The 15,822-nt window shown below is 44.3% G+C and overlaps 1 protein-coding gene across 1 annotated transcript in view; it reads right to left on the bottom strand.

Moving 5' to 3' along the window:
* Positions 1-15,822, bottom strand: part of LOC138603722 (voltage-gated inwardly rectifying potassium channel KCNH7-like) — an 85,687-nt gene that overhangs the window by 33,636 nt on the left and 36,229 nt on the right. Inside the window, exons 4-6 of the mRNA XM_069675618.1 lie at positions 12,498-12,971; positions 10,809-10,829; positions 7,667-7,881 (exon numbers count right to left, since the gene is read on the bottom strand). Coding sequence (XP_069531719.1) covers positions 7,667-7,881; positions 10,809-10,829; positions 12,498-12,971 — 710 coding nt within the window. The remainder of the gene's footprint in view (positions 1-7,666; positions 7,882-10,808; positions 10,830-12,497; positions 12,972-15,822) is intronic.

The raw sequence follows: 15,822 nt of genomic DNA, 5'->3' as shown, positions 1-15,822 counted from the left end.
AAATAAAAGTCTTTGGAATCTAATAAATGGAGCGAAGCAGCACACAGCACAGCGAAGCTGTTATTGCTGGTTTCCAACCAAAACAGTCGTCATATCCACGTCCAGCTCAGCATTTTGTGCAAGTAGCAAATGTTCTCGCACCCGTCTCTGCACCCAGGGGCGTATTGGTCTTAAAATAGAGGGGGTATTATGCTGTTTCACATTTTAAGACATATATATAATGTTACAATGTTGGATGTCCAGACTAAACGTGGGTGAAGTTTCAAATCTGTAGGTAAAAGTATGTTGGAGTAATGCCCAGGCTTCTCAGCTCAGTCTGCAGGCTGCTGTGAACGGCAGGGTTCACACAGTTTTTTCTACATGCCGCACTTTATGATGTCACAAGAGCTGGGCAAGCAGAAGAAAGCTGGCTTGTGTGGGCGGGGTTTCTTAAAGGGACAGAGCTGACTTGAGTCGTTTTTCTAACTGTAAATTATGCTAAGCTACTCCACAGGTATCACAGAGTGAAATATAAAGCTTGATATTAGCCTAATACCCCCCCCTTTAAGACAGCAGAAAAAGTGGTTACACCCTTAAGCTACAAAATCATGTTGTAATATCAATGGTGCAGTTTTTTTCTGCTTATTAAAGTGTGTATAAGGGCCTGTTTCCATGACCGGTGCTTTTTGCACTGAAGTTTAGCATTTTTAGCGCTTGGCGCAAAAAACGGTCCGTAATCAGTTGTTTTTCCTCGCTGCGCTCTCAGTTGAAAATAGTTAAACTTTTGGAACATCGCCGCATTGTCAGTGTCACTTCTCCCTCACCAACCAAACAAAATCAAGACGGCTTTAGATATCAACTTTGTCAACAACAATGGCCGAGGAGAAGCTAATCCTTTCAAGGTTCTTTTTGCTAGCAGGATTGCAAACTCGACATGGAGAAAACAGAAAAACAGATGTTAGGCTGTAATTTGTGTGTTTTGAATGTGTTTCAAATGAATATTAATTAAAATATAGTTAGAAATAAATTGTATGCACTTTTTTATTAATAAACTTCTTCTCTCTGGGATACCAGAAACAGTTTTACGGTAAATATCCCACCCAGGTGCAGAACTGAGCGTGTCAGGCAGCAGTGGAAGCTACGAACTGTCATCCTGCTGAACAGCCCCCCAACAGACACTGACTCATCACCTTAACTCCTCAGTGACCCTCTACTGGTCTGACTTTAATTGTAAGCTTCCCATATACTGTTATGTCTTCATACTACTTCTTACCTCCATACTACTGCACTATATTAGGTTATTATTACATCTGATATGTTGTTTCTGCTGCTGTAATATACACTGTTATAGACTTAATATTCCATATCATACTGCATTATATATACATACTGTAATATAACATACTGTATTTATTTGACACTTTTTTTATTGCACCTTATTTATAGTGCAATATTTCATACTTTATACTGCACCATTACATACTGCTAAATGTTGCTGCTATTACCCACATATGACTTTATCCCATACCGTCACTTTTGAATACCAGTTGTATATATCTCTTAGTTAATTTAATTGAATTTGTATCTATTACTATTCCTATTTGTACTTGCCTTCTTGCTACTCGTCTTCGTGCTGTTGCAACAACCAGATTTCCCCTTTGGGGATCAATAAAGTATCTTATCCTAAACAGGGCCTCTGCTATACAACACTAGATCACTACTATACTGTATGTCTGCATAAATCCACCATTCAGACCAGCTTATAGTAACCAGGATTATATTCAAACACGCCTTAATTAAATAGATTGAATTCAGTAACATGTAAATACAGTTCAGTATAAGCTGACATTAGCCCTTCTGTGCCTTTACATTGTCGTGCCTGCTGCTATGTGGAATTGCATTATGACATATGAGTGAAGATTAGGTCAAGTAAAGGTCGTGTTTGTTGCTGTGAGAGTAATCTGGCTGTAGGAGCTGAACTTAAGACCGCATATGTTTGTACGTACAGACGAGCCCGGTGCAGTTTAACATTATCTCTGCTAAAAGAAAACCCTGTATTAGCGGATGACTTGAGGCATTTAGTTCCTGGTCGCTCAGATAAATCATTCATTTGTTAGGCGAAGGGTGAAACAACAACTGCTTTACATTTTTGACTATGCATAACTGTTGTTTAATATAATCTATGCAGCAGCGAGCTACTTTAGAGGCGCTGTTTTGTAAGATTACAGCTGCTAATGTGAGGAAAAGTCGGAGGTTTTGCATAGCTTAGCATCAGAACAGAGAGCTGCATGTGTCTTCAGAAAACAACTCCCAGCGTGCATTAAATCCAAACAACGTTTTGCATAAAGGACGGATCCATTCGAGCGAGCCGGGACGTCTCCATCATTATCTCTGTTATTGCACTCACCATATATACCCCGGTAGCTTTTAACATCGGTATTACAGCGGCGTCATGGACCATTTGGGATAAGAGTCTCGATGACTTGCAGGTAATTATAGGTGCAGGGAGAGGACTCATCTATTCATCTAAGTGTCTGACACTTCAATAGGCAGGGTATGGCTTCCACTGCTGATTACTGGAGCCCTAAAGAGAGAGAGGCAGGTGATGCAAGGGCAGAGAGACAATGACGGAGAATAGAGAAGAAATGACTCCATTTGTGCGTCCGTCACTGACAGCATGGTGTCTTATCTCTGCCCCGGTCGCCTCCTATACCCCCCGTGGGACGGAGGGATGATGTATAGCGTGAGAAAACGCTGAAGTGTTAATAATTGAATTGGTGATTAGAAGCTCCTGCCCTCTGCGCGACGGCGAGGGTCAGAAGCTTTTACCCTCTGATACGGGATAACCTTTGAAATCGATCAGAAACCAAAGGACGGACAAAGGGGAGCGCGTTCTATTATTCATCAGGACGCCACTTCATTAAAAGCGGCTGTTTGGAATGCTTGTTTTCATTACGGCCACAAGTCGGGGTGTAATTGCTGTTGACTTTCAAATAAGTGGGATTTGAGTTGCATGTTGTTACATTGATTTCTGTTGAAAGAAACAAACCTTAAAAGTACACCCTCATGCTACCTAGAACACTCCTCTGCATCATGTGTTTTACTGAGGTGGAAGTAACGGATTACAAGTACTCGCTCAAAACAGCGGTGCCGTCGATTTTCATTAAGTCCGAAGCGAAGAACGAGAGCTGGGCTGCAACTACCCGGGCCCAACGTGAGTGAACCGTGAATGGGACAGAAGAGAGTTTGGAGGAAGCGCCACCTTTCACACAGACTTAAACCTGGGCCCTATTTTTACAAATCCAGGTGTCGAAATAAGGAACAAAAACTTTTGGAATCGGTCCAGTCGATGGCCTCTGCCGTAGCCGTGATATGGAATGTGTGATATGCAATTGTGCCTGATCAAAGTACGTCCACTAGAAGTGCTTGTTTTTGCCACTGACAGGCTCAGATTGTTACTCCAGGTGTCCGGCAGCATTGCGGAAATGATGACGTTTCCTCTGAACTCTCTTCTGTCCCATTCACGGTTCACTCACTTCTCCTTCAGGGAAGTTTTTGTTTAATCAGAAACAGCCGTTAGATCGCTCTCTTTAAAGCCACCAGACTCCATTAACAAAAATTTGACCTTGCAGAACACGGAACGTGCTGGTCGACCGCTGCCTCATTACACGTCGTTAGTTCGGAACCAAACTAACTCATTAAAACACCACACAGGGTGGCTCAGTGGTAGAGTCGGTCATCTTTCAATTGGAATGTCGGATCCCCAGCTCCCTCAGTCTACATGTCCAAGTGTCCTTGGGAAAGACACTGAACCCCAAATTGCTCCCAGTGGCATAGCCAACGATGTGTGGATGAGATGACTGATTGACAGTTGGGCCGTTACATAATAGCCACTGCCTCTGAATGTGTGAGTGAATGGGTGAATGTGACATGTAGTGTAAAAGCGCAAGACTAATAGTGGTTGCAAGACTAGAAAAGCCCGATAGAAGTGAAGTCCATTTCCATTTACAATAGCACAAACAAACTAACTGATGGAGGCAGCGGTAGACCATCAACAACTCCCGTGTTCTGCAAGGTGAAATTACTGTTGTCTGGTGGCTGTGAAGAGAGCTGCTGTTTGTGGTTAAACAAAGGATCTTACTCTTTGACAAAAGGTCCATCTCTTCACATAGGGCCCAGTAACTAACTAACTTTTACTTGAGGAGCTTTTTTGACAGCAGGTCAGCCTGATCGGGGGTTAGTACTTTCCAAAGGTCCAGGAACTTTCAGGTTGGGGCCTGCAGTGCTGATCGTTTCTGATTGGTCAAGTACCGACAGCGTTCTATTTCATCTGCCATGTTTAAATGACTGCAGCTGCAAGCTCACAGTCATCATAGTGCTTCGAGATTGTTGAGCACAAGCTGAATCTCCTCCATGCTAACAGGCTAACTGCAATGTTGCACAAATGATGACACAGTCCCATTCGTCGCGTTTTATGGCATCATCTTTGTTGCCTGGCCTTCATCTTCTTCTTAGCGCCAGCTACAGGACTGGCGGTGTAGTGCAGTTACTTTATATGGTTGTCCATACGTCATTGGCCGGATTTGTGTAATCTTCCCGGGACTTTAGGCCGACAACAGTGGGCTACAGGAAGCATTTAGTTCCCTGAAGAGAAGTTCCTGCTACTTTTGGTCAAAAAGCACCGTTTGAGTACTTTTTAAGTGAGCTACTTTCACTTGAGTACAAGTTCAATCAAGTAACAGCACTTCTACTTGAGCAGAATATTCCAGTAGTCTTTCTGATGTGATGATCCAATGACGATGAACCCTGCACTCTGCCAGCGGCGATGGATACATTACCCCCTCGGCATGCTGGGAAGCCGCTTGGTTGGCACAATGACAGCTCTGGATTAACGTGTTGCAGCCAATCTGTTTCTAAATAAAAGATCCCGTCTTAATTATTTAACCTACCTACTGTAGCTTTGTGCACTTGGCGCAAATGAACTCTCTCTTCTGGGATAATGGAAGGCTCGTCGTGCGTTTGGCTGGGCTTCAAACGGTATGCTAATGAGCGTTAGCTTTCTCTGCTTCTCAGGTTCATTATGCCGCGCACTGTCAGGGTATTATTTATAAGAGTGGAGTGGTGTTTCATGTTTGTGGCTAATCACGTGGCTTTGATCATTAAAAATTAGGCATGGAGCGCTGGTTTGATTCCACGTTCAACTTCAGATAACCCTGAGAAGTTTAAAATGAGACGAAATCTATAGACATGTGTTCATGCACCGAGAGAGCTTTGTGTCTCGGCTGACCAGCTTCCTCGCTGAACCCTCCATCTGCCTGTGGTGGCTGCGCGCCGGCCAAGGCCAGGAGAGCGCGAGTCTGTTCCGACGCCTTGATCGCAGCTTCCGATCGACTCGCGGGAGCCCGGAGTCGCTTTCAAGACATCTGCTGTTTCTTTGTGTTCCTCGCAGTCAGGTGTCTGGAGAGCTGTTTGCAGATCTAAAGCGTGGAAGGTGGGGATGCAGCGCGATCCCCGCATGGCTTATTTTTCTGTTTTGTTCCTGTGATAATGTTAATGCTTCACAGACGGCAGTAAGAGAAACAGAAACAACAACCTGTATAGGGATTGAAGCAGCAAGAGACAAGGGCTAAAGAGGGTAGAGCTTCCACCGGCTAATTTATAGGCTGGGACATTAATATAAACATATCAACCATCTAGACCCCCGTGGAGAATGGGGTTAAACATTAGGGGAGGATGAGATGTGATGAATGTTCCCGACTGCTATCAAGAGCTGTGATCTTGGAGCCACGGTCGCATCTGATGCGATGATTTCTCTGATCAGACGCCACAAACCAAGTTCCACACTAACTACTTTTCAGGTCCAACAAGCCTGCCCTCTGAAGAACTTTAACGCTAGATACAGAGGTCAACGTGGTGCGCTGTGGTCGGCTCCAGTCTGAGGATGAAGCTCCCTCCGAGTGTGAACCGGGGTCAACTTCCCTGCCCTCTCTCTGTTACACCATTAATGGGCCATAATGCAAAACCGAGACCTTATCAGTGGTTCGGGGCAGCTTCGTCCTACCCCGGAGAATACATTAACTTACAGTTCTCGTCTTCTCCGTGCGGCCTCTGAGGCGCAGGCCAGGGAAGGTGAGAACGACCTCTAACCCTGTCGGTAACTTTAGAATTTACGAGCCCGGGCTTTGCACGCTGTCTGGCAGCGGTAAGAGTATCCTCTGATTATCCGCCCGCAAGTGATAGACACCTCGGCCGGTTTGCGTATCAGACCCCGAGAGTTTCAATTAATCATCCTGAGGCGCGCAGAGGGCAGGTGGTGGAGGGTGTGTGGAGGCAATCTGCTGACTTCATCGGCTGTTTAATCTGTGCGAGTGTGATTTGTGAAGTTGTAAATGTTATAATGATGAACGTTATTATCGGACTCTAATGTCTCTCTACTCCGGTTGATGAATGCAAGCTATACATGCCCACTACTGTCCTTAATTGTTTTCTATATTAAGTATAAAACAGCAGAGTACCCATAATGATCACAACAAAGGATTTACTAACAGATGCTGCGTGATTAACACATTATAATATCCTCTGAGTCATGCAAAATGGGCCTTTTTAAGGAGAGACAAAGGGTTCACACATTTAATTTAAACAGCAGGAAAAAAGCGCTCTGATTCACAGGGATTTTATCATGGTTGGAATATAATTGGATTGAGATCGATTGGCTAAACTATAGCTAGACTGCTCTGGCTCAGTGGAAGAGTGGGTCGTCTCTAAAGCCCCTTACACACAGCTAGTTCAAGGCGGGAATGTTACGTTTCATTGAGGCGGAATGGTGAAAGTGGTTCCACCTCTGAGCCGGCATCGGAGGTAGCAACAGAGATGAAACGGCGTCGGTGTAAACAGTGTTGTTCACTCATGCAGTGTAAACTTTGAGCTGACACCTTGAGGGGTGCAGCTATGTCTGTGTTTATGTCACCTGATAAGTTACATGTTACATAACTTTCAAATACACCCCTTTCAAATATCCCCACGGATAGTGAGTCCTAATCTAAAATGTGGTCGACCTGGGAAGACCCCGACAGAGCGAGAGCGGCCGCAGCATGATGATCAATCAATTAACCAGTAGCCGTGCTTGAACGCGGCGGCAATATCATAATAATAATGATGTCCTTGGAAGAATCACAGAAACTAATCCTGAGAATAATTTGGTTTACATGCCTCATTTAGAGAAATAATTGAAAGTCTTATTTTGACTTCCTGCACCGATAATAAAACATTCTGTATCCAATTAGGTGATGCAGACAGACCAATATATTTAAATTCCAAATACTGTTTAAAGAGGGGGTATCATGCTGTGTCACATTTTAAGACATATATATATATGATGTTACACTGCTGGATGTCCACACTAAACGTAGGTGAAGTTTCAAATCTGTCGGTAAAAGTATGTTGGAGGCAGGCTGCTGTGAATGGCAGCTTTCACACAGTTTTTTCTACACGCTGCACTTTGTGATGTCACAAAGTGGGCTTGTAGGGGGTGGGGTTTCTTAAAGGGACAGAGCTGGCTGAGTCGTTTCAGGCAGAGGCTGTATGAGGGCCTGCACAGAGCACCAGTGTGAGTGTTTTTAACTGTAAATTATGCTAAGCTACTCCACAGGTATCACATTGAGAAATATGAACCAGATTAGCATCTTACCTGCGTGACCTTGTCCGTGACATTGTGCGTGCGGTCTTTGACCTTCGGTGCGATGATGGTTTTCTCGGAGGACGGAGGCGAGGGGCACTTCTTCTCGTTGTTGGCCTCGGAGAAGTTGAGCGTGATGAGCGGGATCTTGTTGATGGTGCTGTACTTGTTGAGGTTGGAGTCGGAGGTGGAGCCCAGCAGGCTGGATTTGATCTGGCTGAGCGGCCCTGAAGGCGACAGGAGGAGGGCGTCGTCGATAAAAGGCGTTTGGTGTATTGTCGATGTGAATCGTGGACATCTGATGACTAATCATTTGTGATTGTTGTGACATGGGTAGTGAGCATGGAGTGGCCCTTACGTTTGGAGTGAGTTCAACGACAACACAACAGAATACAACAGATACTCTACAGGCTGTGATCGACCCGTCTAAGGTGAACAGGTCTTTCAAAGTCCCTCATTAAAAGATAATGAAGAACACTGTTGGTGAAAGAAAAGAATGATTCAATGCAACTTCACACACTTAGTCAAACCATCTCTGTCTGATGGACGTAACCAGTGTGTTACAAAATGTTCCCTCGTCACACCACGCAATGTTCTCGAGCATAATAAAACTGACTGTGGCGAATTATCTCCCTGTCTTCGTGTGAAAGCATTCAACACTGCGACAATATGTGACAGCACTGTGACACACACTGACATGTGGCCCAATGAGGGTGATAGAAAGTGAAAAAGAGAGAACTGCTGGTTCAGCCCGGTTCTGGGTGTTTTTCTCCCCCTTTTCACAAAGTACAGTACGGTGATTGAGAGTCGAGGACAGAGAAACGGACAGCTGAGGATGAAAGATTGCATGCACAGCTTCGATGCATGCCACAGTGAGGATACGTCATTTGCAGTCATACAAAAGTAACCGAAAAAAGGAAAAGCTGAAGCCATACCCCCCGCCATCCAGGAGCGAGACACTAGCAAACCAGGAGAGAGAAGAGATAGGAGGTAAAGGGGAAAGCGGGGAAGGGAAGGCGGTTGTATTATAGGGTCAGCATGGGTGCAAACATCACTTAAAATATCACATTATAGCAGGAAAAAGGGCACTTTGGCAGCTCTGCGAGTCAGAATTGTAATGTTCATACTGTGATGCTAATTAGGGATGGGTATCGAGGTACTAGTTCCTGACTCGTCAATATTTATGAGCTCCTGGACAAAAGCTGCTACGATCTCTGTTTATGTAGCTTCATTTAAACTTAGTCAACAGCAGCCTGGTGACAAAGCCTCAATGGTGTTGGGTGGTTTAAAGTTGTGAAGATTGTTAGATTTCCACACAGTGGACCTAAGCAGAGAACGTTGTAAGGTAAAATGTTTAACCTGACAGTCGTGTATTTACGTTCAGCCGTGCGAGACGCTGGCTTAGCTCAGTGGGTTGAGCAGGCGGCCTTGTATACAGAAGCTACAGTCCTCAAGCAGTGGCTGCAGGTTTGACTCCTGCCCCTCGGCCCTTTGCTGCATGTCATCCCCTACTCTCTTCTCTTAATATATGTCCTGTCTCTCTTAAAGGGCCACTTCGCCGATTTTCAACCTCAGTCCCATCATGCTATTATGGGGAGCTAATGCTTTCGCTCTGGGGCCAGGGAGCTCGCTAAACTACACTTCCTCAATCTAGGATGCCCGCCTCCAATGTCATGTCTCGTTCAAAATCGTCAGGTTTGAAATGTAGACTGCAGACCTGAAGGTTTGTTTAGACGATCCACCGGTATAGTCTCGTCTCGTACTCTTGTATTTCGGATTCTGCACCGCTCTGAGCCATTGCCTGCTGCGATCAATGTCCTTGACTGGAAAAGGGTAGTATTTCACTCAAGCGTCTCTCGCTGGGCCGTTCCTTTCAGAGGGAGGGGTGCAATGCATGCTGGGTGTTTTAGGAATGTAGAATGGGCGAAACCACGAGCTGTTTGTACAACTTTCTCCACAGCTATGGCGCCAATTTAAATATTATTGCTTCTATCGATTACAGCTTTTTCCAGGGGAGAATTGCTCCTTTAACCTGTCCTATCAATAAAGGCAAGTCATTACAGTCAAGACAGTCATTACTGTGCAGAGATTGTAAATCAGCTTGCAGACTGGGGTCACTAGAGTGCTTTCAGTGGTCACACAGCCAGTTGTTTCTATCTAAAGTCTCTGCTTCCAGTTAGCTATGAGGTTGGTGTTCATTTTGAGACTAAAGTAAAGTTACCCATAATTGTATTGCACGAGTCAGGGCGATATGTTGCTGTATCGATACTTTGTCCCACCCCTACTCTATATACAATGAAGCATCTAAAAACACAACAGTCCACTGATTGGACAGCTTTATTAACTTTGGCAACCATGTACCAGGTTTACAATGTTCCCTAGTTATCGGTCAAGTAGCAGCCACTGCTGTTGCTTGATAATAAAGAATAATAAAGGGCAGTTAAAGCTCCTGTGAGGACTTTATTTACATTTCCCAGGGCGAACATTTAAAGTGATAATATCAGTATCAATATCGGTAACGATACCCATCCCTAATGCTCATATTGCAAAACATCAACAAGAGTCAGTTATACTTAAATTTTGGGACTTCTCATTGGATCCTAAACAAAGCTTAACAATAAAGCATCAAGTCTGATCTGTGTTAGTGAGACAATGTGAATCACATGCATTCGCACTATTCTATTGCAGTCTTAATCAGTATGAGGAAAGGACACGGTTGAGCAGAAAGAATTAAAATGGAAACAAAGTCGGGTTTCTCTTCATTCACTAAGACACGGCAACGAGGAACCAGAGGTCACAGACAGTGGGAGGTTTCATCTTGTAAAGCTTCATTGATTTTCTTCAATGAAAAGCAGGAGAGAGATGCAATGCGTTGCTTCATGCATGCGCGTGCAGAGGTCACTTTTTACCAAGCCTTCCTGAGGGCGACCGGCTCGGGATCAGCAGGTCATGTGCACTGGGACCGAGTCATTCAGTGTTTCGCCAGCGTTTGGCGACTCCTTACAAACACATTGTCAAGTCATCCACTAATTTGCATTCAACATAAATCTCAATCGGGTGGAAAACTCATGCAACAAGCAGGCTTTGTGCGGCAAACACGGAGTATCCGATAGAAGCCAAACAGCTCGAAACGCTGCTGAATGCTGTTTGTTACCTTTTATATTGCGACCATTGTCTGTGATGGCAGCAACACGGCGTCGGAGAAGAAAGGAAAAGCAGGAAGGGAGGTGAGACAGGAATTTCTGGGTTTTTATGATGACAAATAGGGGCTGGCATTAAAGCCCAGCTACTGCCCCCATGAACAATTCATTACGGTGAAGTAGACATATTACCGTGTCAGCCGCTGGGAGCTATTTGAATAAGGATTGAAGATAAGGGGATGGGGGGGTGGGACTGAATGGCCTGGAGGAAACCGGGCCAGTCTGGGCCACTGCTACCCTCCACCGAATGAGAGGCCAAAAGGCTAATGAGTGATTTAGACACGAGGGAAGATCGATTGCACACAGTACAGATGGTGACTCAATGTAATGCTGATTAAGAAGCTGGCACGCCTCATGATGCATCTCCTATTTTGATACCGCAGGGCATCGGATAATTAATATATAGACAAATTATGGTGGGTGTTTGTCACCAGTAATACAATCCCTCATGTCATGTAATACATCGAGACTACAGCTGACTCATTGTTATTACTACACCACTTGGGAAATATAGTTTTTTGTTGGAGTCCGCCGTAAAAAACACACATTATTTCATCAACCTAAGAATGGTTAAAAATATATATACAATTTTGATTGAGACATATTTTCTGTCTGATATGACCCTGCCCTTCAAAATTTTAATTGGGCCATAAATTACTTTTTAATTGACAGTTTTTATGAATACGTAAATATTTTTATTTCAACCAAGTTCAACTAAAGTGCATTGGAGGCTTCAAGTCTTTATGTGACACTCAGGGATGCACGATATTGGATTTTTGCAGATATCCGATATGCTGATTTTGATACCGATATATTAGCCACATGTTTTTTCCCACCTAATTGCAGAGAACATTAAGTCTCCCCTGTAGTTGAATTGATATTGCGCCTATTCTTATTGTAGTGGCCAAAAATTGCCATACCGCAGACATCTTGCACCCTTCTTCACGCTTGATGGAAGAAGCGTTGTACAAAAGGTTACGTTTCTGAGCGCACCTGAATGCAGCATCCCCCCGGAAACACGGCAGTGAGGGAGACATGCCCGGACTTGTTTACTGCACCTACTACGGAGACATCAGTGATCGCCGACGGAAGTTAGTTTCTCACTGATGTTTATGTTACACTCTGTTAGTTTCGCCTTTGACCACGAGTGTATTTTCTGTTAGCTAGTTAAGAGTTGTGAAAGTTTAACTTCTATTCATTGGCTCGAGTTTCATAGAGCATTTAGGCAGAATTAAAGCGTTGTTTTATCGGCAGAAACATTTTCAAACCATTACCTGCAGATACCGATAACATGCCGATAATACTGTGCATCCCTAGTCATACTTGTGGAAGTTGGACCACAATTGGCTTTCAAACTAGTTCTTTACGTCCATGCGTTGGACTGAAAACTTTGTTCCTCCATCCGACGAATGGAAAAACTGCCCTCATTACAATAACGTCTGTGAAGGTTCTCAGTCATCCAGGTTATGGTCATTCTAAGCTTCATCCGAACGGCATGAAGCTTGGATTAAGTTTAGGCCTTCATTACAATAACATTTCACTTTCTGAACACATTCAACTTCAACCACAGAATGGGACAAAACATTCTTAAAAAGCTGCTTTGCATTGTTAATTAAGAGTGTAGGGGAGCAGGAGATTCCTACCTTCACTGGCGTGTCTGTCCCTGAACGCCATCTTGGAGTTGGACCCAAATCCTTCCATGTCATGTACTGACGACGCCCTGCGAATGCTGCACACGCTCTCTCTGGAGGCGGTTGGAGTGAGGCCCGGGATTGACGGCGCCGCGATGAGCGTGTCCTCCTGGCTCTGCTGCGAGGTCGGGGCGGTGGCCTGGTCCGGGTACGTCCGATCCCAGGGGCCTTTAGGCGACGAGTGGTCCAAAGGCCCGGACACAGGGGTGGAGCAATGGCTGGGGCCGATGAGGGCGCGGGTGTCGTTGGCGTAGGAGGGGCTGCAGCTCTCGCGGGTGTTGGGAAGCTGGTAGTCGCGCGTGGCCACCGATCCGTCGCTGTGGCGAGGGGAGTCCACCATGACGGCATCAGGGTCTTCTTGGGGAAGGGATTGCTTGCTGATGCCGAGGAGAGGTAAGGCTGGGAAACGGAAGCGGAAAAATCTCCCTTTCCCTGAGAGACAGGAATGAGATCAACAAGAAATCAGACAGCTGAAGGGCTTAAGGACATTTGGTATCACAGATAATCATAGATGGGAAGTCACTCAATTATCTGATGTAGTTTGACTGCTTTGAGGGCAAAAACTGCATAAAATAAGAGTATACGTTGCTTTTTAATGAGCCGGTTGAATCGATATAACCCCAACCGACCTTGTGTTGTGTTTTCATGGTGCGTTTGCTGCAAAACTTGCTTGCAGTCTTCAACATCCCCGCTGATATCTTGTACGTGTTTGCCAATAGCACTGAGAAGCCTGCCAGTGCAGCTTTCTTTAAAAGACCCTGGCAGATCAAAACAAATGCCCGATCTGCCTCAGGCGCTGGTTCAATCTTCAGTTTCCTTCAATTATTCATGGGGGAGGACGTTTGTTGAAATATCACTGTGCGTTGAGAAGTCAGTCCTATAGGGGATCACGTGAAAGATTTTAATGAGTGACTGATAGCTCCTGGGGAGATGACAGGGAAGGTAACATAAAGTGATATTTAAGGAGTTGCTTTTAAAGCAGTAGTAGGGAATTCTGAGTACACACCATTCATTCACAAATAGGCCCATTTAGTTGCCTCTCACAATAGCTGCAAACATGTCATTGGAAAGACAGTCGCGTTCGCAAGACTTCACATATGGACCGCAAACCGTGTCATACATGTTGTGAATCATTTAGTCGCCTGAACATATGTTGTATATATCTGTCTCAGTCCTCAACCACAACATGGTCTCTCTGCCATGACGTGGAGTGTAAACCATGAAAGATCAAAAGAAAAAGGATGCGCCATCATTATGCGTGTTCGCTTTGGGGTTATTTCTGACATACCCTGTTCAATTGTGATATCTCCAAAGAGCAGAACAGCTGAGGATGTGTTCAGGTACACAATAGGTGGTAAAATAGAAAACAGAATTAATGTTTGAGGCGCAGCAGGGTGCAGCTTGCAGCTTTATCTTCCTCAGTAGTGCGTCTTCTTCTGGGGTGAAAGCGAGAGCAGGAGAAAGAAACTAATTTTAGACACAATGCTCTGTGTCTGCTCAGGTCAGTGTAGTGTGCTTAAATGAAGTCTCCAGCCAGATGCTGATGAAGCCGGAAATAATTTGCATTTCATCTGTGATTCAAAGCTGGATGTGGTGCTTGGAGGACTAAACAAGTCCTCTTAATGAAGATGAAACGGAGTTGAATTGGCATTTTTGTTTCTGCAAGAGTCGTAAACAAAGTTTGGCTTCATCTGTGAGGCAAATAAGGCTGCGGATCACAAATACCTTCTTATTCATCAGTCTGCGGCTGAACCCAAACCAGCCAAGCCTATTTATATGCCCAAGAGTCTGCAGAATAGAGCTAAATCCTGTTTAGAGAGGCTGCAAACACTCCCCCTTCCAAAGGAAGATTGCTCCCTTTTGCAATGCTGACATTTTCCAATCTCAAGAACTCACTTACCTCTACTGTTAAAATGACACCTTAACAAAAATAATGAATGGTAGCTCATGGACATTCACAAGCTGAGAGCTGTTTCTAATCACCGCGCCTGGAGGATAAATATATACACCACAAATATTTTAATTAGCTCATAATTCAGTCGTGCATTCACGCTGTGCGCTGACAATGTTGTGCGTAGCTTTATGTCATTGTGATATTGTAAGGGGCTGAACCTTACAGGAATATATTGCCCTTTGAGTGCTGTGTACTGTACACGTGTGTGTGCTCACTCTCACTCCCTCTTGTTCTTTCCCTGCAAAAACTCACCACACAACCAATGGACGCACAGTGGCCCTTGTTGCTACGATACCAGATAGTAATATTTGCATTGAATATTAATTGGGCCCCTCATATCCCCATGTTGGGGAATGAAATGTCTTCCTGTAACATGAGCATGATTCAGATGTCAGGGGAGTAGTAGAAGGACGAACAATAAAGCGTCACCCTTTGGTAAAACCGGCTTTGTGTGCTTTTGTTTGTCTCTTGCTTTTGTGCTTCCGCTGATGCTAAATGAAAATAAAAGCACTGACTGATTTGCATGCAGCGTGCTTTTACCTTCAGGAGTGTTTACCTGAGCTCCCAGTCCGCTTATTACTCTCCAGCTCTGGAGAATAACATGGATAACTCTGCTGTGTTCCCCCTTTTCCCACACTCATTTATAAAGAGTGAGAATTAAAGTTAGATTGCAATGTGCCTCAGTGCACGCTTTAATATTTCACAGCAGTTTTTGTAATAAACTAGTTATCAGTTGTGTGTGAAAGTGGTGAGAAAGGAACATTCTGTATATGGCACATGTTCAATTCTCTTGGTTCACTGATGGAAGATAAAACACACCTGCACACTTGAGTCAGACATCAAAACGGTATTTTGTCCCATCTTTCATGTGCATGAATATGGTGCCCCGTATGAGGCGCTTGGAGACCAACCTATCTTGCTTACTAGGTCCCTGAACCCTGATTATGGGCATTTCCAGTCATCTCAATATTCGAGTAATCTAATTACCTTATGAACGAGTAATCGAATACTTGCAAATTATAGATTAAAAAAAAAAACATACGTCAGACACGACCTCGCGAACCGGAAGTTGTAGGCTACATGCCTGAAAGAGAACATTAGTATGCAACACTTTTAATGTAAATAAAAAGCCAACAATGGAAAGCAAGCGCAATTTCAAATGCATCTATTGAACGACCATAAAAGGCCCTTCAATAAACGTTGTTTTTACATTCTGTTGTGAAACGTCACAGCGGTAGCGGACTGGACTTCTGTTCTGTGTTGCTTCACACGTAACTCTAAATCAACAGCCTAGTCGTACATTCCAAGTAAAATAAATATTAA

This window comes from Semicossyphus pulcher, unplaced genomic scaffold (genome assembly GCF_022749685.1).
Source record: "Semicossyphus pulcher isolate SPU_LCO1_2020_fin unplaced genomic scaffold, fSemPul1.0.p SCAF_24, whole genome shotgun sequence".
Classification (NCBI taxonomy): Eukaryota; Metazoa; Chordata; class Actinopteri; order Labriformes; family Labridae; genus Semicossyphus; species Semicossyphus pulcher.
The sequence above is the reverse complement of the archived record's forward strand: the minus strand, read 5'-3'. Positions and strand labels throughout refer to the sequence as shown.